Source organism: Triticum aestivum, chromosome 7B (assembly GCF_018294505.1).
Source record: "Triticum aestivum cultivar Chinese Spring chromosome 7B, IWGSC CS RefSeq v2.1, whole genome shotgun sequence".
Classification (NCBI taxonomy): Eukaryota; Viridiplantae; Streptophyta; class Magnoliopsida; order Poales; family Poaceae; genus Triticum; species Triticum aestivum.
Window position 1 is genome coordinate 155,442,317 of NC_057813.1, and position 25,848 is coordinate 155,468,164.

At 42.6% G+C, this 25,848-nt stretch overlaps 1 protein-coding gene across 1 annotated transcript; it reads left to right on the forward strand.

Moving 5' to 3' along the window:
• The first annotated feature begins 1,400 nt into the window (after positions 1-1,400).
• On the forward strand, positions 1,401-24,773 carry LOC123162586 (proteasome activator subunit 4). Its single transcript, XM_044580359.1, has 35 exons — positions 1,401-1,747; positions 3,679-3,781; positions 3,877-3,989; positions 4,069-4,191; positions 5,305-5,406; positions 5,497-5,662; positions 8,179-8,295; positions 8,638-8,705; positions 8,790-8,891; positions 8,990-9,206; positions 9,356-9,583; positions 9,676-9,803; positions 9,904-10,021; positions 10,124-10,339; positions 10,418-10,567; positions 10,668-10,744; positions 10,828-11,045; positions 11,398-11,611; positions 11,722-11,801; positions 11,871-11,988; positions 12,066-12,236; positions 12,585-12,753; positions 12,827-12,870; positions 13,062-13,104; positions 13,183-13,328; positions 19,706-19,800; positions 20,162-21,060; positions 22,169-22,423; positions 22,504-22,599; positions 22,962-23,140; positions 23,499-23,580; positions 23,815-23,936; positions 24,037-24,129; positions 24,244-24,397; positions 24,478-24,773. Exons 1-35 carry the CDS (start codon positions 1,587-1,589, stop codon positions 24,517-24,519), a joined length of 5,409 nt encoding a protein of 1,802 aa, XP_044436294.1. The 5' UTR covers positions 1,401-1,586; the 3' UTR covers positions 24,520-24,773.
• The last annotated feature ends 1,075 nt before the right edge of the window (positions 24,774-25,848 follow it).

Consider the following 25,848-nt stretch of genomic DNA (forward strand, 5'->3'; position numbering starts at 1 on the left):
GGCCCGAGTTGCGAGTTGAGGGTGGACTTGCAACTGGGACAAAAAAAGATCCGGCCCTAGTTGCGAGTCGAGGGTGGACTTGCAACTAGGACAGAAAAGGCCAGGCCCGAGTTGCGAGTCGAAGATGGACTTGCAACTAGGAAAGAAAAGTATAGGCCCCAGTTGCGAGTCGATGGGTGGACTTGCAACTGAGACAAAAAAAGTCGGGCTCCAGTTGCGAGTCGTGGGTGGACTTGCAACCGGGACAAAAAAGAGGTTGGGCCCAAGTTACGAGTCGATGTTGGACTTGCAACTGGGACAAAAACAAACTATAGGCCCAGTTTCGTGTCGATGATGGACTTGCAATTATGACTACACAAAATTACGATATCGGTTGCGAGTCAATTATGAATGCAATTGAGACAACTATAAAAGCCCTAGTTGCGAGTCAAAGATGGAGTTGCAACTGGAATAAAAAATCAACTATGGTCCCTGTTGAATTTCAATGTCTTTGGACTCCGATTTAAGGAAGGTTTTCAAGAAAAAATTGGAGAAAAAAACTACATAGGAATTGGGCCGGATGAAAAAGAAAAAATAGAACAAAGAAACTGAAGAAAAAAACACGTAAATGTTCTATGCACAAAACAAAAAAGAGACAAGACAAAAGAAAAAGAAAAAAAACAATAAAAAAAGTTGAAAGTTGCACATGGTGGGCCACTAGGCCTCTCGCACAAACACCATGCTTCCGACCAAAAAAATCTAAGAATAATAGTTGAAAAGTTGGAAAGTATGCTTAAAATGCAATGTAAAAACAAAAGGCAAAACTTCTGGTAAAAAGGATGGGAATGCGAGGGGTAGTGAGTAGAGAGTGTCGAACAGGAACAAAAGACATGAGGAAAAACATGCTGGCTCTATCATTTAATTCTCATGGCAGCCCACTGAAAAAAAGAAGCATATCTCTACATAGATCGGACCCAAACAAAGACAAAGAACAAGCCCAGACGAAAAAAGCAACCCAGACTCAAGTCAAAAACAACAACACGCTGCACATGCATGAAAACGGTGAAACAACTAGCGATCATAAAATTCATCTAAAAGAACTAGCGATTAAAAAAAGACTAGGGATCACATCTAGATTCAACGGTTTTGGACTTAGATGTGTGATAAGCACTTCTGGTGATAAGTATTTCACATCTACTAGATGTGAAATAGTAAAACCGTTCTTTTTGAGCCACAGCCTTAACCAATAATCGACAACCATGTTAAATAAAAATAATAATCGACAGTCATACTTGACCTCTAAGAAGAAACTAGAGAGTTTCAGAAAAAAATATTGAAGAGGAACTCGAGAAGTCCACCGTACACCAGGTCCACGCAGCCCCAGAGCCTGCGTCACTGATAACAGCAGCGCCCCCCTGCCTTGCCGCGGAGCACCGGTCGCCGAAGTCGCCCTCTGGCCTCTCTGGTCGTCGTCTCCCCCTCGCCCCCGCTCGTCTTGGGGGCGAAGAAAGAACCCGGCCGCTCATAAATACCCTCCCCGATTAAACCCCAAGCAGAAACCCACCACCCATTTCCGCCTCGCTTCGCTTCGCAAGCACACAGCGGCGATGCATCTCTACAACGCGTGGCTGCCCCCGGCGGTGGCGGATGCCGCGCGGGGGGAGGCGGCGGCCTTCGCCGGCGCGGTGCGGGCGGCCAAGGACGCGTGGCGCCCCGACGACCCCGACTCGGCCTACGCCACGCTCAAGTGGATCTCCGTGTTCGACCTGTAATTCCCTCGCGCCCTTTCCTCCGTACCGATTCGATTCGATTCGATGCGGTGCGATTCGATTTGCTTTTGGGATTTTATATGGACAATCGCCGGTCGCGTTGCTCACGTAATCTGGAGAGGTTTTGATCGGTTCCATTTCCATGACTGTGTGAAGGGTTAGCTTGGGGCTCGCGGTTGTGGAATTGTTGGCTGCGTAATCCCAAGCATCAAGCATCCACTCTCTGGAGCTTGTTCGGCTAAGCCGTGAATGGGATGAGCTCTTTTACGATGCAGTCCACCACTGTAAAACACAGTCAGAATTGGTTGCCCTTGGTGTACATTTATGGACTGTCACTGTGTTTTTGGGTAAAACACTTGCCACAAGGCTCACGGCCTAAGCTCTAATACCAAGCTCGTTTCTGAGCTTTGCCTGCCCATTTTTAGCATCTTAACAAAAGTTTTGATGATTAATTAGTTCATGAGGTGCTAATTAGCTACTACGAACTCTTTTGGGCACTAGCATGTAGCGGTGTCCGTCATATGTAATTGGTGGATCAGATTGAGGGATGCCAGGAGGCAGGGTCCATCTGAAATTATCTCTCTCGGTCTGTCAGTGGTTTGTTTGCAAATACTGAAGCGTTAGGGTCTGTTTGTAAATATTTATTTATGCTTTCTTTTGAATATAATCAGTGCAAATGCCATCTAATAGACTGTGACCCACCTGATTAGTTAGCATGTTAGTACCCAAAGGTGGATATACACTATATTCTGCCCCTTTGTATATTTCGATTTGAATGATTTTGTTACAGTTGGATAAAGTTGTCTTCAACCTGTGCCTCTGCACAGCAACTCCAAAACATATAAATTCTAAAATTGTCGTTGTGACATTTGATTTGTAGGAAGTACAACTGTAGAAAAACCTAAGGTTCCTGTAAAAGTATTTCAATTCAAGATATGGAACAGTTACTTTGGTTACATACGGTAGAGAAAAGCAATCATATCGCTTCAATTCAGTTTCTATTTAGATAGATTTTGAACGTGCATGTGTGCTTTAAAGTTAATTTATTTTGCGAGAAAAGCTGTATTATATATTTATATTACACTGTATGCTTTTGCAATTGTGTTATAGCCTGTCTCATTCAGATTTACATGCAATGTTCTGCCCAAGTTGTGTTTTCTAAAATTATACTGGGTTGTGATATTAATACTCTGGATTGATCTGTGAAGTAGTATTATAACGACTATGACTTATTAATTGGGCATGTGTTTTATGAGTAAAATATAGAATTTGTTTTGTTGATGGGGCTAATGAATTAAACTGCAAAGTTGATGGGCTACATATGAGATCTAAGACACAAAATACTCCCTCCGTCCGAAAATACTTGTCATCAAAATGGATAAAAGGTGATGTATCTCGAACTAAAATACGTCTAGACACATCCTCCTTTATCCATTTTGATGACAAGTATTTCCGGACGGAGGGAGTACTATACAGTTTAGATATATGGATTTGGTTTTCATTTTTAATATGTCAGTGCCTCAGATATTTTTTAATTGTCATGGGAATTTATAGTTATTTTCTATGTGGGGCCTTGGGAGGATATCGTCTTTGGAATTAGGCCGTGACTCCACAGGAGTCTCCAATTAATGAATATGCAACGATAAACATGTATCAATTCTTAACATGACCTTATTACAAAACCCTTCACTTCATAACACTGATTAATATATCAAAGTACACATGAGATTATAATGGCACTTTTATGTTACGTGCCACACATTTTCCCTTTCTCTCATTAACACAGCAATTTCAATTGTATATTGAAGTGAGGCTATACTTGGAAGGGCGCAACTTGTTTTTGTTGTAACATACTAACAATGTAATTGAATTTCTTTAATTACCAGGATTTATGTAGCAAATGTTGATGTTTGATTTTCTATGGATTTAGTTTTATCAAAGCAAAGAGTGACGTTGCTCCTGAGGACATACATGCTCTTATAGAGCTTGGGTTTGGAATATTTCACGCATCGCAGAATAAGTTTGTTGTCCAGGTAATGGCCTGCAATTAGTGATTTATCTATGTATAGTTATGATCTCTTGTTCTTTGGTGATGTACGCTTTTGGTTGGTAAACAATTGGTAACCAGATAAAATGGGGAGGTTTGCTCATCAGGCTTTCCAAAAAGCATGCGGAGAGACTTTCACTTGATGTGCAATGGAGGCCGCTTTACGAGACATTGATACAAACCCATTTCAAGAGGTACCGTTCGGAACACACATATTTTCGGGTGTCGAAAGAGCTATATGAATTAACATGGTGAATGTCATGTTTATTTCAGAAACATGGGCCCTGAGGGCTGGAAAGTAAGGCAGCAACACTTCGAGACCATCACCGGCTTAGTACGTGCCTCTAGGACTTTCTTTCCTGAAGGTGCAGCTGCTGAGATTTGGTTGGAATTCAGGTTTGGCAGTTTCTGTTTGGCATATTCAGCACCAGTGTTTATTTTTTTCCCGCATACTGCTGCATTCTTGCTTCTATGCTGCTTTGATTTTTCTTGATTCATTGGCATATTATCTAGTGAAAATGTGAATTGGTGAAAATCCTGTCAAAATCCAACTTGGAACTCATCTCCTTGGATGGACCGGCTCAATAAGAGAGGGAGACTAGATAACTTTTATTTATTCCTTTCCTTAATAAGACGTACTTGCATGCATCGTGTAACTGAAACTTTCCAAGCAATCTTCACTAACAAATTTTATCTTATTCCCTAAGGCTAATATCTAAGTAGTACTAGTAGTTGTTATCTTGTCTCAACTATGGAACCAAAAAGCAAGGAAGCATTGTTTTCTAATCAGTGACAGGGTAACACTTGCTATATCTTCTCGTACTGTTTATTAATGGAGAAATGGTGCTTAGCCATGCATACTTGGGTACATGCTAGATTATAAGCAAGTTTGGTGACATGTACCATGCCCATGCAAGTTTGGGATCTGAACTTTAGGGACTCCCGAGTGCTATGCTACACCTGTGCTAGGTTAGAGACTTGAGTGTCATGATTCTGCTATTTTAGAGATCTATGCTGCGATTCTCGCTGTCCCTTTTCCATGATAGGCCCAATAGAATCTAAAAAAATGATAAGCCCTATAGGAAATATCCATAAGCAGCTGAATAAAAAAAAAGGGCAACCTGGTGCATGTAGCTCCCGCTTGCGCAGGGTCCAGGGAAGGGTCCGACCACTTTGGGTCTATAGTACGCAGCCTTTCCCTACATTTCTGTAAGAGGCTGTTTCCAGGACTTGAACCCATGACCTCATGGTCACAAGGCAGCAGCTTTACCACTGCGCCAAGGCTCCCCTTCCCATAAGCAGCTGAATGCTTGTGTTTTATTTGCACTGTTTTTTTATTCCTTGTGTTGCTACTATCAATGTTATTGTTTTCTATACTACTAGTATTGTATAAATTAGAAAAACAGCACAAAGTGTATCAATCCTTTCTTATAACCACAACTGGAAATTTGTGCTTGAGAGTTCTGCCGGAATAGAACTGCCTGACCTGATACTGTATTGGAACCACAGGCCCTTGCTGGAAAATCCATGGCATAACTCAGCATTTGAAGGTGTTGGATTTGTTAGGCTGTTTCTTCCTGCAAACTCGAGGAACCAGGATCACTTTACAACGTAATTGAAACGGTCGCATATTTGATCAGTGAGCTTCCTTATGTTGCCAAACATCTATTCTTTTTAACTAACTTTGACACTGATTTGTAGTGATTGGATTGCACAATGTCTACACATTTGGGACTCTGTCACAAATTGTAACTTCTGGGATATCCAATGGGCTGCCATCATAGGACGTTGCATAAAAAATTCCAGGTCCATTGAATGGGAGAAGTTTCTGCCGCTATTGTTTACAAGATACTTGAACATGTTTGAGGTATGTCTGGCTTTCAGGTTGAATTCCAAGGTACTTTGTTTACGGGAAGACTGTAGTGAAGGCCCTGATGGTGGAGAGGAGTGGGGGTGGGGGTGGGGGTGGGTGGAGATGTACAAACAGTTAAATAAACGAGCGACTCGAAAAAAATAGGCAACAGAATCAACCCAGCTGATCTCTCCTAAAAAAATGTTTCCTGGACATGGCACTGGGCGTGACACTGTCTAAAATCTTCACATTGTGCTATTTCCATATATGCCACACAAAAAGGACAGACCCAGTGCTAGAAGCTCCCACACCAGATGGGGTATGGGGAAGGATTATATGAGGCAAGCCTTACCCCTGCACAGTGCAATGCAGAGAGGCAGCGTTGAACCCAGGACCTCTTGGCACAAGTGGGGAGTACTTCACCACTGCGCCAGGCCTGTACTTCCCATATATGCCACACAGCGGTTATATTTTTTTTCCCATGAAGAGCGTCTGTTGGAAGTTGCTGCTCCAACCGACCATGCTAAAGGCACTTTCCAACAATAGGTGATTGCACATTTGCACCATCATTGTGCATCACGCATGGAGAATCCTCCGACACATCAAGTTTTTTTTCTGAAAAGGAAGGACAAGCTTCCCGGCCTCTGCATCCTCAGATGCATACAACCATAATTTCATTAAAAAGATACCAAGTATCAAAGACTGAACACAACGGTTTACAAAAAACGAAAAACTGAAGGATAGCCAACATCTCTATCATCTACCACTAACCTATTACCGGGGACCATATTCCTCTGGTAAAATAGTCGGGACTGAGCGATGTACATGGTACTCCAAGATAATGCGCCTTCAAGAAGGGATTACAGCTCATATGTCGATGCTGCTGAGTTTTTTTTATAAAAGGTCAATCCTGTGGTTATCACCCCCTGAGGAGCTTCGAGCTACACATCTTGGGAAGGAAACGACTCACGTAAGCCAATGTTTCTTGATCTGGCCAAAGAATCTGACCAAGGGTTTTTACCCGGAGAAAACGCATACTCCGCGCTGATTCACCAATGCTGTTGTCCACCATCTCCGCTGACCGGTGCCTGTCGTCCTAGCTGGCTCATCGTGCGTCCCTCGACGTGCCATTGGATCCCGCTCAAGCCCTCTGCTTGTGTCGGGATCGGAGAAGTTTGCCAGACGCAACCCTGACGTAGCTGCCGGCAAAAGAGCAGTAGAGGCCGCGCTGCCGCACCACATGCTGGTTCACCGCTGATCGCTTTCAGGCTGCTGCGCAACCGATCCACCACTTCATGGTGGCCATGATAGCCTCCACAGTCACCACTTGCACTAGAGTACAGCCCAATATTGCCACCTGCACACCTGGCCACTGCCAGGGCGCACAGGATCTGAGTGCGCCGGCAACACCGCACAGGGTGCATGGGCTATGAAATATTTGTGTTTCATCTTATACGTCTTTATTGTGCAACTTACTTTTTATTGCTCAAGCTTTCATATGGGTTGGAATATGTGTTCATTGAAATGAAGCTGTTACTAGTTTCATTTATTTGTTGCAATTGGCCTGTCGGATTCCATCCAAGTTTTTCACTCTTACATGAAGGTGGGCCAAAGTTTTCTTTTGAGGTGCTGGAAGCATAGTCGAGTGTTTCTACAATAGGCATTGGTGATATTGACGATGTGGCATGCTTGTGTTTGCAAAACATACAAAGTATATAAAACTTCAGAGTAAAGCTTCCAGATCTGATAAAACTAATACCATCATCTTATCAGTAATTCTTCATCTGAAGGCGAGAAACTAACATCTGTTTTGCTCATTTATGAGATGTTTCCTCTGAAACAAAATAACTAACTTTCTTCAACTGCATTCATGAAGAAATAATAATGAGATAAAAGTGAAAACATCACTTTCTTAAAATACTTTCAAGAAGGAATAATGGGGAAAAAATGATAAATGATGAAGGAGTGTCTAAAAGATGAGTACAAAGTCACAACAAGATTGAAGCAATGTAACATACGAGGAAACATGGGGCTTTCCTTGTCTTGGAGGCTTCATACCCTGACCACTTTTGCCGAAAAAATTCTAATAGTTAGAGGTCTGAACAAAGGCCATTATATTGTATTAAGGGGCATGAAGGTCCATGTATCATCATTAGATTCATTGCTTCTGATAACTGTTTTTCACCAATATAGTACCAACCACACCTTGTCCACTATAGACTATTGAAGTACTATAGTGCACTATTCCAAATACTGAGGTGAGTACAATGTTCTCTTGGATGTCATCATATTTCTTGCTAATCCGAGTCAAGCTTTTATTCATTCTTCAGGGTTATGAAGCCAAATCTAGTTGGTACTTAGATTTTGTTTACTGTAAATACCAAAAATATTCATACGGTCGGTACAGTACAACGTTCGTCATATGTTATTCAGCTGTCAGATTTAAAGTAGCATTATGTATGGTAAATCCATTAAGTAGGATTACAGAATCTTCTCCACAGTCATTGATATATTTTTGTCTCTGTTGCTAGGTTCCTATATCCAGTGGGAATGGGTCATACCCTTTTCCGGTGGAGGTGCCTAGGAACACAAGATTTTTGTTCTCCAGTAAGACCAGATCACCTTCCAAGGCAATTGCAAAGTCTGTTGTAAGCTATCCTTATCCTTTCAACTATTTTTTCTTGACGGCTTGTGGAAGATTTTATGCACTTAAGACTTCAATATTTGATGTCTTGGTATGGGCATAAAATATGCATGAGTAATGGGGCCAACTTTCTTATGATTCTAACCACTTGTTCAGTCACTAGCTAATAATCTATGCTGTGTATTCTGCTGATAAAGTTATCCCTGCTATTCATGTTTTAGTTCATATGGAAAAACTTGCCAAAGAAAAAAATGCTACAGTATGATATTTTGTGAACATTACGGCTTGTTGCATTGTTTAGCCAAAGCAAGATACGACTAATATTATCTTTTATTTTTGTTTGCAGGTGTACCTTTTGAAGCCTAAAAGTCTGGCATTGGAACAGTTTGAGAAGCTCATAAATTTTCTAGAACAGTTTGTCTTCTGGTCCTTGTACTTCTTTTTGCTTGTCGCACTGGCTCTTTATTTTGTTTTAACTTAAGTCTTTCTGGCATTTAGATTCTATCATCCATCAAATGGGGGTCGCTGGACCTACTCATTGGAGCGTTTTCTGCGGTATCTTGTTTTTTACTTTGAAAGACGTCTTCAAGATGAACAATTGTAAGTGATCAATCTTAACTCATGCTGCAGCTTGAAGTATCTTGCGCCACATGAGAATTTTATTGCTTGCATCATCTGATTTAATATTGGCAATGTAGTGACACAATGGATGAGAAAAATGAGCAGTTCTGTTTGGGAAAAGAAGAGAGAGCTGTTTTTATCAAAGTAGTGCTGAAATTACTGGATCGTGGTCAGTACAGCAAGGATGATTCTCTTGCTGAAACAGTATCCATTGCAACTTCAATCCTGTCTTATGTCGAGCCATCCTTGGTGCTTCCGTTTGTCGCAACGAACTTCCAACTAGCCTTGGAGACAGTAAGTTTTGACAACATATGCAGCATACCTGTTACTATTTTTGTTGAGCTTGGATGTCATTACAACGTGCAGGAGCCCTACAATATGCCAATATTTATAGTTTTCAGCTAACTCGCAAGCAAGCTAATGACTTCACTTTTTTCTGACAGACTACTGCCACCCACCAGTTAAAGAATGCTGTCACATCTGTCGCATTTTCTGGACGGGCGCTTCTTCTAAGTTCTTTATGCTCAACTCAATCTGATGACAGTAGCATGACTGATACACTCTATGAACTTATTGTCACTTCCCTTTCAAATGCATTGCTTGGTATGGATGCCAACGATCCACCTAAAACTGTAGCTACGATGCAGTTAATTGGCTCAATATTTTCAAATGTAAGTATTTATATGATTTAACCTTGTCTTTGCGCACTGATTTTATGATATTGGTGTGCAACATTTAGCTAACCATTGTTTGGTGCTTATAGCTGGCTACAGTTGGTGTTAGTGATGATGTGCCTGCTTTCCTCCAAACTTCCTCTCTATCGGATTGGCTAGATGAATTCTTTTGTCGGCTGTTTTCTGTGCTTCAGAATTTGGAATCAAGTAGTGCCATGTAAGCTGTGGTTGCTAAACTCTGTATTTAAGTTGTCATTACTACTGAATTATTTTTGGAGGACATGCTAAATGATATCTTTCTCTTTTTGATGTGGCAGCGCGGAGGGTTACCAGACCTCAATCATGCCGGGAACTTTTCTCGTCGAGGACAGCCCTCACTATTTTTGCATGCTAGAAATACTTCTGGGAAAGTTATCAAAAACCTTATTTAATCAGGTATTGCGTTTTTTTAATTAAATGCTCCACCTCCTTGTCCTAAACGGTTTAAACATGTGAATTTTCTGTCATGCTCATGTTTCTCGATTTTCCAATTGGCAGTCCCTTAAGAAAATTGCCAAGTTCGTCAATGCAAATATCCTTCCTGGTGCCACTTCAGAAGTTGGACTTCTTTGTTGTGCCTGTGTTCATTCATATCCTGAGGAGGCTTCAGTCTACCTTGTAAAGCCTATCTTAATGACTATCATGTCCTCCTTCGAAGGTACCCCCACAACAGGTTATGTTGGAAGAGAAGTTCCTAACAATATGGTTTCTAAGGTTCGTTCAAAACCTATAACATTTATTGCTTGAGCTCTTACATTCATTACCCACCAGCTGCGTTGTATGCACATCCAGGCTACACTTTCTCCTGCTCTAGAAACAGCATTGGACTACTATCTGAGGGTTTTGGCTATATCCATCAGTTATGCGGGTCCTGTCTTGCTGAACTATAGAGAAGAATTAAAGCACGTAATAATGTCTGCATTCCAGGCCCCTTCATGGAAGGTTTATATTTCCTCTTATCTTTCATACATTTCGACAGACAGTAACCCATTATATGTTACACTTTGAAATGATGAATTCCCTTTTCTTTTGGAATAACCAGGTCAATGGAGCTGGTGATCATCTCCTTCGCTCTGTGCTAGGAAGCCTGGTTTCATTTTATCCACTAGATCAGTATAAGTATGTCTAGCTTATTTACATCTGTCTGGTTTATCATTTGATCTTTAAAAGATCTTATCCAACAAAATCTTGTTATTTTACAGGCCATTTTCTTGTCATTCCATTGCTAATATTATTGAGCCATGGGGTTGTTCAAAAGCTCATCAGGACAGGGAGGTTGAAATGCTTAATTTTCCTCCGAAGTGGCATGATCCCAGTCAAGATGAACTATCTTTTGCAAACGAATTGTTAGAATTTCATTTCCAGTCGGCTGTGGAAGATCTTTTGACTATTTGCCAGACGGAAGTTCAGTCTGAGACAGGTACATATATTCTTGGTCTGACCAAGGAGATATCCCTGTATGTTTTCTTTTCGGTTTGGTTATGCATAGTGCATATATTTATGTATACAAGAATCGTGTTAAAGCATGTATGCTAATCTGACATGAAGCTGATTACACCAATGTATGTTACTCCCTCCGTCCAAAAAAGCTTGTCCCTCAAATAGATGTATCTAGCATCAAGTTAGTGCTAGATACATCCATTTGAGGGACAAGCTTGGGACAAGCTTTTTCGGACGGAGGGAGTAATAATTAAGTTGTTTTTCTTATTTTTGTCATTGTTCTCTTTGCCTGAGTGTCCCCTTGATACCCTGTTATTCTGTTCTTTTGGCAGGAGATGAGAAGGAGCACCTAAAAGTAACACTATTGCGCATTCATTCTGCATTGCAGGGTGTAATGTCGTGCTTACCTGAACTGCGTCCATCATATAAAGATGGGAGGTCCAAGGTAGTAGAGCCCAGTTTCTTTATTGCAGGATCTTCTGGTAGCACCGTTGGCAGCTCAGAGATGCGTGAAAAGGCTGCAGAACTTGTGCACATAGCTTGCAGGTAGCATACATTCGTACTGCACCCAGTTCTACTTACTAGCATCTTAAAGCTTATTTGCTTTCATCATTTGCAAGTTTATTTAGTCTCAGCATTCACAATTCTTTTAACAGGTACTTATTAAAGGAAAGAACTGATGATAGTATTCTCCTAGCACTTGTAGTACGCGTGATTGATGCTTTGGTAAACTATGGTATGATAGCTATCTTAGAAACTTGCACACTGTACTTTTGACTGTTTACATGACAGTGTACTGCTGTAGGTAGCTTGGAATATGATGAATGGTCAAGTCATGTTCAAGCTTGGAAATTAGAGTCTGCTGCCATCATTGAGCCTCAATGCAACTTTATTGTTCCATTTCATGCTCAGGGCAAAAAGAGGTATATATTGGTCCTACTTTCTAGTCTGATTCCATTATATGGATTGTGATTGAAATTCAGTCTCTTATTTCTATTAGGCCTAGATGGGCGCTTGTCGATAAAGCACACTTGCATAATACGTGGAGATGTTCACAATCATCATACCACAGATACCGTACAGATGCCAATGTATCTCCATCTAGCCTCATGGTTAATTTGGTGAAGGATCTCCTAGATCTCTCATTACACAACTACGAAACTGTTCGCTCGTAAGCTCTCTTTCCCTCTTTATTTACATGTGACCATATAGTTTGCAACTTCTGTTTAGGCTGTTAGTATGTATTTTCATTCGAATATTACCATCAGCATTTGCAATACATAGTAACTCGAGAAACTGTTGATTCTGACTACTGTATGTTTCTGTTTTTCTCTGTTTTGGAATATAACAACGCACAGTTGTGGATATTGATTTGTTCGTAGTTTTCTTTATCTGGCTGATATTGATCATGACCTCATAGCAGAAATGAAGTTCTGATCAAAGGGTTATGTGGTCATACATCAATGACCTACTTTACTTTCTTACCATTTTTCCATTTTTCTAAATTCTTTTAATGCAGGTATGCTGGAAGATCGCTAACAAAAATGCTGAAGCGCTGGCCTTCTCTAATTTCTGATTGTGTTCTTACCCTGACTGAGAATTTGCGTGATTCGAAAGCCCTGGAACATGTGGTGCTTGGTTCTTGCAGCATTCTCGCATCACAGACTGTTTTGAGACACTTGACAACTGTATGTCTATTTCACAATCATATATAAGTTATATCAGTGATTTTAATTATATTAACATCATTGTTCAATGTAGGATTCTGCTTCCCTCTCTTCATTTATCATGGGAATTTTGGGAAGGTAATTGGCAGATACTGTAGGTTTTCCCTATCGTTTCTAATAGCTTACCAGTAATGTTCCTTTACACACACACAAAAGAATATGAGTATTTGACACTCAACAAACAAGGAAAGAGAAGCATGCAGTATCCTTTGTTAAAAGAGCACCTTATTGATATGTATGTACTAAAATCTTATCTTCTTGTTCTGTAGCTCTCATCATGAATCGATAAAGTGTCAGAAAGCTATTACCGAGGTATGTTTCATAAACAGAAGACGGAGAAAACTATAACATGATATTTGCCACTAAATATTCTGTATATGTTGTTTACAGCTCTTTGTGAAATACAACATACGTTTCTCTGGAATATCAAGGTCTTTTTTCAAGAATTCTCAAAGTCTGGCTGACAGGCCAGGATTTCTTGGATTATTTTCTCAAATTAATGCTTTGGGCTTTGAGACTAACAGTCTACATTGGAGGTAAGCTATATGCCAACTCTATGTCAAACACTGCCACATCTGTATTAACATCTAGCACCTGAGTTTTTTCTTACCTTGAAAAATACCCAAGACCTCTGTTTTTGACAAATATGTCAAACAAATTTCCTCTATCATTTTTCTGGTTCTCTAATTTCTTACGAGTTCCACGTGAGGCTTGATATGTCCTAAAAGTGGACAGAAAGAAGGCAAGCAATTTGTTCATCTAAATTGCGGAAGCCGAAACTTGAACCCAAGACCTCTTGGCTCTGATGCTGACTGCTGCATTAAGTTTTTTATGCACCAACCAGTAGAACCGTACGTCCGAACTGATGGAAAAGGTTGGGCAATCCACATATACTTCAATATAGACCACTGTGCAGTTTGGATGGTACTAGAAGCTGGTCAGCTTAAATATGTCTACTTACCATTTCCGAGATGCATGATTATGTTGACTTCGAAACTTAGTATTTCTTTTGTTACATGAACCACAAATCTGCTGACATGTTTGTCCAAAGTGTTGCTCTGTAACTGCAAGACTGTAATATAGCTGCATTGTTGCAACAATTCTAGAATTTCGTGTCCCAACCAGATGATGCAGGGCGTATGGAAAAAGGGTGGTATCTGTACACTGGGAAGTCTGAATATGTTGTAACCTGTTGAACCGGTATGGGCCAAGCCCATCTAGCTTTGTCACTTAGGGCCCAAGCCCATGAGGAGGTGCTGACCTAGAAGGAGGCATCAGTCCTCCCGTTCCCAAGCTGAGCCGCCACACACACAGAAAAGGCTACCAAGAGAGAGGTGGGCTCCTGCGACTGCAACATGGTATCAGAGCTAGGCGGCAACGACGGGGCCTGACGGGAGTAGGGCGGCGACGGCGGACCTAGGAGGCGGAGTGGGCTCACCTCGGCGCGGGCTCCTCCCTCTTCCCCTCATTCCCTTCTTGTTCCCTCTCGCGGTTGTGCGTTGGCTGGCCTCTCGCAGCTGCAGGGGAGCTGCGCCAGTAGCTGCGTGCGAGTGAGGAAGACAAGGGGGCGGCGCGAGCTGAGGAGGTGCGCATGCGGGAGGGGCTGTAGAGGGGACTGACAGGAGGTGTGCTGCTGGAACTGCTGCTGTGTGCAGCGGCTAAGTCAGAGGAGAGAAGTGTGCTCCAGCTGCCTGAAGCTGAGGTTGCTGTTGGTTGCTGTCCTGCTGCTGAGGAAGGAGAAGTGGGGCAGTGTTGTGCTGCTGATTGAAAGGGAACTGGAGACTGCTGATTCTGCAGAGGACTGTGTGCGGCTGTGCTTGCTGCTATTGTTGGCTGTGTAGGCTGTATCTGAAGATGAGTGAGCCAACAGGCCTTGCTGAGGCTTTCGAGAAGCTAGCTAAGATCCTCGAGGAGTCGAAATCTGGGGCCATCGTTCCTCGACAGGAAGTGGCTCAGAAGATCGAACTGTCGCCCATGGACATGAAGTTAGAGGGGGCTACCAATTATCTGAGCTGGTCCCGAAGGGCGTTGCTGGCTGTGGAACAGAAGGAGCTTGATGGGCACTTGTTGGGTGTTGTTGCTGAACCAGGAGACAAGACTACTGTGGAGGGAAAGAGATGGAAGGTCATAAACTCTGTGCTCATTGGCTGGTTGTTGAACTCGGTGGTGCCCCCCATTGGACGCTCTGTGGAGGGGCTATCCACATCCGCTGCGATATGGACGACTCTGTCCACCTTGTACTCAGGTAAGGGCAATGTCATGCTCATTGCTCAGATTGAGGGGAAGATCAGTCGGCTGCATCAAGGTGATGACATGTCAGTGATGACATATGTGGCAGAGCTGCAGGCTTTGTGGGCAGAGCAGGATAACTGCGACCCTCTGGAACTCTATGATGCGGCTTGCATCGAGTCAGGGCGCAAGTGGATTGCACGCAGGCGTGTGCTGAAACTGTTGGAGGGGCTTAGAGGTTGCTTTCATGGCAGGAGGGCATCCCTGTTGCACCAACCTCTCCTGCCCTCTATTGAGGAGACTATTGCTGCAATGTCTCAAGAGGAGGTGCGGCTATCTCTTGAGCATGCAGACATGAAGGTTGTGCCGGCTTCGACATTTGCAGTCACTGAGCGCATGGAGTGGAGCGATCCCAACAAATGTCATATCTGTGGGGAGGTAGGTCACTGAAAGTGGGCGTGTCCAACTCGTGGCAGAGGCAGGGGATACGACAGAGGGGGAACTGGCAGAGGCAGGCGTGGTAGAGGCAGAGGTGGATACTCAGGGACCTCAAGGGGTCAGGCTTCTATGGGTAGAGGTGGCTACTCAGGACACTTAGGGGATCAGAGGGCTCACATGACAGTTGCAGGAGACACTGGGACGTCACAAGGCAAAGATGCAGCTGATGCTGACTATGGAGACTTTGCTCTTTGGGCCTCCACTGATGAAGGTAATCCGGATGAGGCATGTCTTGCTTCTAATGAGAGTGCTCCAGAGTGGGTTCTTGACTCTGGAGCATCTAATCATGTTGCTAGTAATTCCTGCGTATTTGAGTCTTACCATAAGCACCCTCCGTCTCACACGGGCACAATGCAAACTGCTGATGGCACAAACCAGCCTGTCATAGGGGTTGGCACAGTCAAGTGCACTCCGACCATCTCCCTATCCTCAGTGTTACATGTGCCAGCTTTTCCTGTCAATTTGGTCTCTTTCAGTGCTCTAATTGATCAAATTGACTGTCGTGTGATCCTTGACAAATTCGGTTGCGTGATTCAGGAGCGCCAGACGAGCCAGACGGTTGGGACTGGCACCAGGCGTAGGGGGCTCTGGTACATGGACCAGGAGGTGCAGCCGGACTTGGTGTGTGCTGCGACCATGGAGGACAAGGAGAAGGAGGCGATGATCCATCACTGTAGGATGGGACATGTACCTTTTGATAAGATGAGTAGAATCTTTCCGGATGTTATGTGTGGGATAGGCAAGGGCAAGTTGACATGTGATGCTTGCGAATATGCCAAACACACACGAGCCTCATATGTGAGCAAGGGGCTTAGGAGCATCTCTCCTTTTATGCTTATTCATTCGGATGTATGGAAGAGCCCAGTTGTATCAATGAATGGAATGAAATACTTTTTTACATTCATCGATTGCTATTCTCGTATGACTTGGATTTATATGATGCGTCACAAAGATGAGGTGTTTAGCTGTTTTCAGAATTTGCATGCCTTGGTGAAGAATCAGTTTCAAGTGCAGGTGCACGTGATCAGGACTGACAATGGGACAGAGTATGTGAACAACACATTTGGGGCCTATTTGTCTGATCAAGGTATTCTTCATCAAACTACATGCCCAGACACCCCTCCTCAGAATGGAGTGGCAGAAAGGAAAAATCGGCATATTCTTGAGGTTGCTCGGTCATTGATGTTTACGATAAATGTGCCCAAATTCTTGTGGAGTGAAGCAGTTATGACAGCCACATACTTGATCAACCGGACACCATCAAGAATACTAAGCATGAAATCTCCGTGTGAGCTAGTATATGGAGAAACTAAGTTTGTTGTTCCCCCAAAGTTGTTTGGCAGTACTTGTTTTGTTCGAGATCACCGTCCTTCTGTTGGAAAACTTGATCCGCGAGCGGTGAAGTGTATTTTTCTGGGCTATTCTTCTAGTCTGCAGGGGTATAAATGTTGGTGTCCCTTAGAGAAACGCAGGTTTGTCAGTATGGATGTAACCTTCAGGGAGTCTGAGCCATTCTATGGTGAGCCAACAGATCTAAGTGTGTTGTTTCAAGGGCTTGACCATTTACACTCTGTGCAAGATGGTCAAGAGGGGGAGAAGGTTGTATCTCACACTCAGGAGGATTCTGTGGGCACTAACATTGATTGATGTGCATGTTCAAGTCCAGCCAATTGTGGGTACAATTCCGATTGGTACTCTCACTGATGGTGATGTGCAGGTTCAGGTCCAGCCAACAGTGGGTTCCATTCAGATTGGTAATCTCCAGCTCCCTGTTCGAGATCGGTGGCAGAAGACCCCCCTAGTGTACTCTCGACGAGAGCCACAAGTGCCACAGGTGCATGACTCATCTGACACTCGTCTGGTATATTCTCGGCGGCAGCCACTTGTGCAGGAGGGGGAGCAACAAGTGCAGGGGGAGCAGTCAGTGCAGGGGGAGCAACAAGGCAGTGGTGCAAGCTCATCTGACACAGTGGAACTGCCTATTGCGTTGCGAAAGGGGACACGTGAAGCGGCACAGAAGGCTTTACCACCGGAGGTTTTTGATGATCATGATATCGGAAATGTTGTGTCTTATCAGGCTTTGTCTCCTTCCTATAGAGTGTTTGTTGCCTCTCTTCAAACTGTGTCAATCCCAAAGGATTGGAAGGCTGCAAAGCAAGATCCGAAGTGGCGTGAAGCGATGATAGAAGAGTTGGAAGCACTGAGGAAAAACAAGACGTGGGTGCTAACTACATTGCCGGCAGGAAAGAAAGCAGTGAGTTGTAAGTGGATCTATACAGTGAAGCAGAATCCTGAGGGGAAGGTGGAACGGTATAAGGCCAGATTGGTCGCCAGAGGATATAGTCAAACTTATGGAATTGACTATGACGAGACGTTTGCTCCAGTGGCAAAGATGAACACAGTAAGGATATTGGTTTCCTGTGCTGCAAACTTTGGGTGGAAATTGCATCAATTAGATGTCAAGAATGCCTTCTTGCATGGTGAGTTGCAGGAAGAAGTGTACATGGAGATACCACCAGGTTTTGGTACTTCACAGACCACGGGGAAGGTATGTAGGCTGAAGAAATCCTTGTATGGACTGAAGCAATCGCCGAGGGCTTGGTTCGATAGGTTCAGACGTGCTGTCCGTGCTATGGGGTATGGTCAATGTAATGGTGACCACACGGTGTTCTACAGACACTCACTCTCTAATCGAAAGATCACCATTCTTGCAGTTTATGTGGATGACATTATCATCACCGGAGATGATGAGGAGGAAATAAAGAGATTGAAGGGGTGTCTGAGCTATGAGTTTGAGGTGAAGGATTTGGGCAACCTAAAATACTTCCTTGGGATTGAAGTGGCCCGGACAGAGAAGGGAATATCTTTGTGCCAAAGGAAATACACCTTGGATCTCTTGAGTGACATGGGCATGATGGGATGTCGTGCAGCCCCTACGCCGATTGAACAAAATCATCAAGTGACAGCTCAGTCAGGCGAGCTGGTGAATAAGGAAGATTATCAGAAACTGGTTGGGAGGTTATTGTACTTGTGTCATACCAGGCCTGACATTACGTATGCCGTGGGTGTGGTGAGCAGATACATGCATGAACCAAGGAGTGGGCATCTTGATATTGTGCACAGAATTCTGAGATACTTGAAGGGGACTCCGGGTAAAGGGTTGTGGTTTGCGAAGAGTGGACATCTTGAGGTGGATGGCTATAGTGACTCTGATTGGGCCAGTTGTCAAGATGATAGAAGATCAACTTCTGGCTACTGTGTGTTTGTGGGAGGAAACTTGGTGTCATGGAGAAGCAAGAAACAGGCTGTTGTGTCTAGATCAACAGCAGAAGCCGAGTATAGAGCATTATCTCAAGGGTTATGTGAGATGCTCTGGGTGAAGTACCTACTGAGCGAGTTGAAACTTCTGAGGAAGGGACCCTTGAAGGTGTGGTGTGACAATCAGTCAGCTATTGCCATTGCTAATAACCCAGTTCAGCATGATAGGACAAAACATGTGGAAATTGATCGCTTCTTCATTAAGGAGAAACTTGATGCTGGGATCATCAGTCTTATTCACGTCAGCTCTGGGCAACAGTTTGCAGATTGCTTGACAAAGGGACTGGGAACGAAGGACTGTAACTTGGCATGTGACAAGATGGGGATGATAGATATCTACCACCCATCTTGAGGGGGAGTGTTGAACCGGTATGGGCCAAGCCCATCTAGCTTTGTCACTTAGGGCCCAAGCCCATGAGGAGGTGCTGACCTAGAAGGAGGCATCAGTCCTCCCGTTCCCAAGCTGAGCCGCCACACACACAGAAAAAGGCTACCGAGAGAGAGGTGGGCTCCTGCCACTGCAACATAACCATATATGCAGCTGTCTACTTGAGCACAACATTTCTTCTTTTTGGTAACATGACGTGTGAATTGTGATGGGATGATGATACATGGTTCTCATAATTCTGGTGGAACTGGAGGAATTTGATAATTCTCTAAAGCTTTCTTCTGAACTGATTTGTCATTAGAAGCATTCCATATGTAGTAGCACTCCTACAAAGACAATAGCGTGAAATCTACTATTCCTTATTCGTCCCAATAATTTAATCTCAATAATAACTGTCATGCCGTTCTGTCAGGATAAAATGACTATCTTCCCTGCTATTTACATGCATTTTACTTAAACTTGTAAGCTGTATACTTTCAGGTACAACCTGATGGCTAATAGAGTACTTCTGTTGCTAATTTTGGCATCTAGAAGTGAGCCTGACATTTATTCACAAATCCTGGCAGAGACTGCTGGTATGCACAGCTTCTCCTGTCGGTAGTTTCTTTTCGTAACATTGAAATGAACATGTATGCCATATTTTGAAGGGGAGCCTTGGCGCAGTGGTAAAGCTGCTGCCTTGTGACCATGAGGTCATGGGTTCAAGTCCTGGAAACAGCCTCTTACAGAAATGTAGGGAAAGGCTGCGTACTATAGACCCAAAGTGGTCGGACCCTTCCCTGGACCCTGCGCAAGCGGGAGCTACATGCACCAGGTTGCCCTTTATGTATGCCATATTTTCATTGTCATTTTCTCCAGCTGCACGTTCCTGAAAGAACTTCTGTATTACTTTCATGGGTTTGTCGTCCATTGTTTAAAATGTCTGTTTTATGCTAGGTCATTTCTTAAGAAATTTGAAGAGTCAACTCCCCCACTCAAGGATGCTTGCAATATCTGCTCTGAACACACTATTAGAAGGATCACCTCACAAGGCATCTGTGGAAGATCCACAACAATCATTAGATCACCCTGAAGAATGCAACATTTTGTCCACAGGAAAGCTTCTGAATGACATAATCCAGGAGGAAGGATTCATGAATGACACACTAAACAGTCTCTCACATGTACATATTATTTCTGATAGTGATGGTTCATCAAAAGCAAGTTATGGCGCTTCATCGTTTCAAAGCGGATCTGATAAAGCAATCACTTACTTCTATTTTGATTTCTCTGCCTCGTGGCCATGTACCCCTAGTTGGATTTCTTTAGTGGGCGGTGGCACATTCTATTCCAGCTTTGCTAAGATATTCAAAAGGCTTATACAACAATGTGGAATGCCAGTAATGTCCTCACTTCAGACTGCACTAGAAGAATTTCTGAGTTCAAAAGAAAGATCAAGGCAATGTGTGGCGGCTGAAGCTATGGCAGGCATGCTTCACTCTGATGTCAGTGGGGATTTGGAGTCTGGGAGTGACTGGTTGATGCTTCAATTGCAGAAGGTTGTGTTAACTCCATCTGTGGAATCAGTTCCTGAATGGGCATCTTGCATTAGATATGCTGTTACTGGCAAAGAAAGATCTGGAACTCGTGCTCCTGTTCTCAGGCAAAAAGTATTAGATTGCTTATGTACAGCAGTTCCTCACTCTGTAGCAACTAGCGTACTTGCCAAGAGATATTCTTTTCTGTCTGTTGCTCTAATTGAAATTTCTCCACATAAAATGTCCCCAGAAGAGGAGCAGTACCACGTTACAATTCTCAACGAACTGCTTGACAATATGAGTCACTCATCTGTGCAGGTAATGTTAGATCACTTCAATGTGGGGGTACCTTTTTCTTTTCTAATTCCATTGTCTTTAATTAAGTTGATACTATGGTCACACCTAAAGAATACTTCCTTGACATATCTAGCAAAATCGGCTGCTCTTCTGTCCTAGGACTTAATTGAGTGTTGCATGTTGTATAGAACATGTTCACGCCTGAGCATCTTCACTAGGATTCAGGGTCTATATCAATGGTATGATATTTTGTAACCAGGCTTGCTATGTGCTGGATTAGGTTCCTGTAAACTGAATTGCACTTATATTAACTCTTGGACTATCTTCGTGGGTGACTGGCATAATTATCAGATGTGCCCGAACCAGCTTTGGGACATAAAGGACTTATTGGCTTGGACCCTCTCGGCTACTTGACAAAACACCCTTTGCATGTGAAATTCGGTTAAAAAATTCATTTCATTGCTGCTGGCACAAGTGTAACACTATAACCTCAATTGAAAATGTAGCCTATATTATTAATTGCAAATTAAGGACGCATGTCTATTCGAATGTTCAAAAAAACGTGGAAATGTGACATAAGATACACTCATGCAAAAATAAGAAAACAATGATCACTAGCAACTGACAAAATATACAAATGATCAAATATGTTTAGATGTGTTTGTTCACATTCCATTTAAACATAAATCAAACTGACTTGATAAGTGAGGTTGTACAGAATAGAGCTGCAGTGAGAAATGAATTTAAAATCTTGCACACTAGATATTTCCTCTGACAATCATACTAGTTCTCAAACCCCCCATATAAAAAGAGGCCAATAAGAAAAGAAAAACGAAAAAAATGCAATATGGATAGAGCAAGCGTACCAAGAGAAAAACGAAAAGAAATAAACATATACTGCCACACATTTCAGATTCAAGCCTATCAAAGGTTATGGCAGAATCAAATTGCCATGGCTACTCACCATAAATTCCCGCTAAACTCCCCATCTCATTCCCAATTGGCACTGTCAAAATTTTCTGAAGTAATGACAAGCTTTTGATAATAAATGGAGCCCAGATGTGTAAAGATATATAGTTATCTCGAAAGAAAACAAACTCTTATCCATTTCCTTTCATTTTGATTCCAGGTAAGAGAGGCGATTGGTGTTGCTATGTGTGTCGCATGCTCGAATGTGAGATTAGCTGGTGCACGTTCACCGGGAGTCCTGACAGAACAATCCGGAAATGAATATTGGTCTAAGCGTTTGACAGATGGAGCTACTGAGTTGTCTGTGAGTATACAGAACAATAGTCAATCTAAGCAACTAGAATTGGCATCCGATTCATCCACTGCGAATGGCTTGGACAACAAAGAGGAGGCTGACACTAAAAGAATGGAAACGGTGTTATTTCATAACTTTCTCCAGGTTGATAAGCGTACTATTCCGTTGCTTCATTCTAGGCTTACGCTTTTCTTTTGCAGATTTTCCATTTCATGATTGCATCTCTGAAGTCTGGGAGATCTTCCGTTCTACTAGATGTTATTATTGCGCTCTTCTACCCTGTTCTATCATTACAGGTATGCATTGTGGTAACTTCGCTGTAGTGACATAACCCAATCTTCCATGAACGGGATTTTGCCTGAACACTCGGTTTTCATGGTATTTTGAGAGAAACAAGAATAATGAAGGGGAAGAATTTTCTCTTTTGATTTGCTAACCACATCTTAGAAGTCCAGTAAATCCTTCTATCTTTCTGAAGAAAAACTGAAGTTTGATCCTACCTACTAAAATTCTTGAAAGTTGAGATTTTCTTTTGAGCAGAAGACAAAAATATTGTAAACCTTCCAGGAGGTCATCTTTTTTGTTTGTAGAGACAGGTACTAGCAATTGTTATAATTAGGAATTCTAACAATTTGACTGCCATGCTATGTTTTTGCAGGAAACATCAAATAAAGATTTGTCATTGCTTGCAAAGTCAGCTTTTGAATTGCTTAAATGGAGGACTTTGCCGCGCCCTTTTCTTGAAACAGCTATTATGGCTATCCTTTCTTCAGTCAATGATCCCAACTGGCGAACCAGATCAGCGTTGTTATCATATCTCAGGACCTTTACATACAGGTTCATACCCTCTCTTCTGATTGCTATTTTTCCAGTATTAGAATAAATGTTTTTTTAGTCCACAATGTGTTCTTCTCTAGTTTTATTCTCAGTGTGAAAAAGTTACCTTTGATACTACACCGTCAGTGTCAAAACCTAGGTCATTGCTGCAAACAGCTCACTGACTGTTCCTATCATAGTGTGTTGTGACTTGTGAAGTGTATTATGACGTATTTTTCTCATTGAGGATGATAGGGACTTACGTTATCTTGTACTTGCAGATCTATAGTCTTCTTGATGGGTTAATATTTCTTAGTTGTCGTGTGGTTTTGTGATTCTCCCAGTGGTCTTGGAACTAATGGAAAGTTAATTGTCACAGGCACACATTCATTCTTTCTGGCTCAGAGAAATCACAAATTTGGCAAACAATCGAGAAGTTACTTGTGGATAACCAAGTTGAGGCAAGTATATATCTTTATTTGGCCTGTACTCAATATTTTCTTTCCACCTGTTGTGTTATTCAAAAAATGTGTACAATTTGTACTCCTGACATGAAAAGCATGAAGAATATCAATATTTCTACTTCTAGCCGTTTCCTTGGTATAATGCATACACATGAGTGTTGTTCTTACTAAAGCTCTTCTAAGTGAAGATACCTGTTGCTAATTGTATGAACTTTACCATTCTATACTCAGGTCAGGGAGCATGCTGCTGGTGTTCTTGCAAGCTTAATGAAGGGTATAGATAAAGATCTATCGAAGGATTTCCGTGATAGATCACATGCACAAGCCCAAAGTATCCTTGATACGAGAAGGAGGTAAACTTTGTACTGAATTCCGATGCTACCGTAGTATTTTGTGTCACTGAGTGTTGAGCAGATAGTTGGCTAATGCATGTGAATGTTTTTCACCTTGCAGAACTCCAAAGTCAGGCCATTCTGTTGCTACGATCCATGGTGCAGTACTTGCTCTGACAGCTTCGGTGCTTTCTGTCCCATACGACATGCCAAGGTACTCGCTGGCCTTACCTTTTGTTGCATAGTATGGCAGGTGGCACTAGCAACAGATTTGTTGATAGTTCTATTGCTCCATAATCCACACTTACGTCAGCCCTGGTCTTTGCAGCTGGCTTCCTGGTCATGTAACACTACTGGCCCACTTCATCCGCGAGCCGTCTCCTGTAAAATCTACTGTGACAAAGGCTGTTGCTGAGTTTAAGAGGACACACGCCGACACTTGGAGCATCCAGAAGGATGCCTTCACAGAAGACGAATTGGAGGCAAGCTCAATATCTTCAATTACTGGTTGCTGCACAAGTTGATGTCATTTCTCACAGTTTTGCTCTATTTGCGCTTGCAGGTCCTCCGTGATACATCGTCCTCGTCATCATACTTTGCTTAGATTCAGAGACTGATATTTTCCAATACAGCGGTAGCAGATTTTATGAATTTGGCCAGGAAGAAGACTAGTTGCACTGGTGACAGAAAATTTCATTTTCTTTTCAATCGATGAACTGCCAGTGATGATCATATATTCATAGTTACATACCGTGTATTGTAGTTCCGTCAATAACGGTTTCCTTCATACAGGCGATACCTTTGATATATGGACTTGAATTAGTATATATATGGAATGCGCTTCTGCAGTTATTATTATTTTTGCTAAGCACCGGGATAGCAGAAGCGGGCAAGAACTCGCAGGCGCACTGCTGGTTGAACGCACGTATCGGTTTCGCCTACTAGAAATAGTAGGCGAAAGTCTGCTGATTTGGTAATGCCTGGTGCAGCATGTGGTCTTTACCTCCAACATGTCCTGTCGTTGCTTAGCAAAAATTCAAGGTTTTAGTTTGGATACTGGGCTTCTCCAATGATATTTCACATTACTACGCCTAAGTTGCAGTTTGGATAGTGTGCCATTTTGGCAGTACTAGGAGATGGATCGATATGCGCCATCTACAAAGAGTCAAGGCCTCGTTGATCCGTAGGAATATAAAACCGTGGGAATTGGAAAAATATAGAATTGCAATCTCGTCTCATCTGAATACCACAAAAGGATTTTCTTTCAAGAGGTTTGAGTGATTCTAAATTTCCTCCAAGTGTAGTACTACCTCCGTCTAGGTGAATAAGTCATTCGCGTAGTTCTAGATCATCGATTTGAGGAATTAAATATGTGTTATATGTCATGAAAAGTATATCACTAGATTTTTACAAGGATGTAGTTTCTAAATATATATTTTTTGTCACATATAATACATATTTAGATAGTTAAATCGTCAACCTAGAACTACGCGAATGATTTATTCACCGAGATGGAGGTAGTACAAAGAATTTTTAAGAAGCAATCCTATAGGACGCAATCATAGGAATCAAACACCATCATAGAAAAATTCCTACGAATCAAAGAGGCCCTTGGCATGGTTCAGTCAAGCATGCCCCTCGTTACTCCACCAACCACCATATGCATCCGTATAGCTGATCATAGCTTTCAGCACAGCGCCGGCCCCGCCATGATTTCCCGCTCTGCGAAATCGATCACGCCTGTCGTCTAGTCCTTCCCTAGCCGTCACCCTCCGGTCACTCTCTCTCACCACACATGCATGGCCGACATGACATCCTGTCATCGCCGCGGCTGATTGTCCTTGCTTTCATGGCGAACTGTGTGCCTACCTACTCATGCTAGCCGGCCCCAACGGCCCAACCTCGGGCGGTCCGTTATCATGTACTGCAAAGG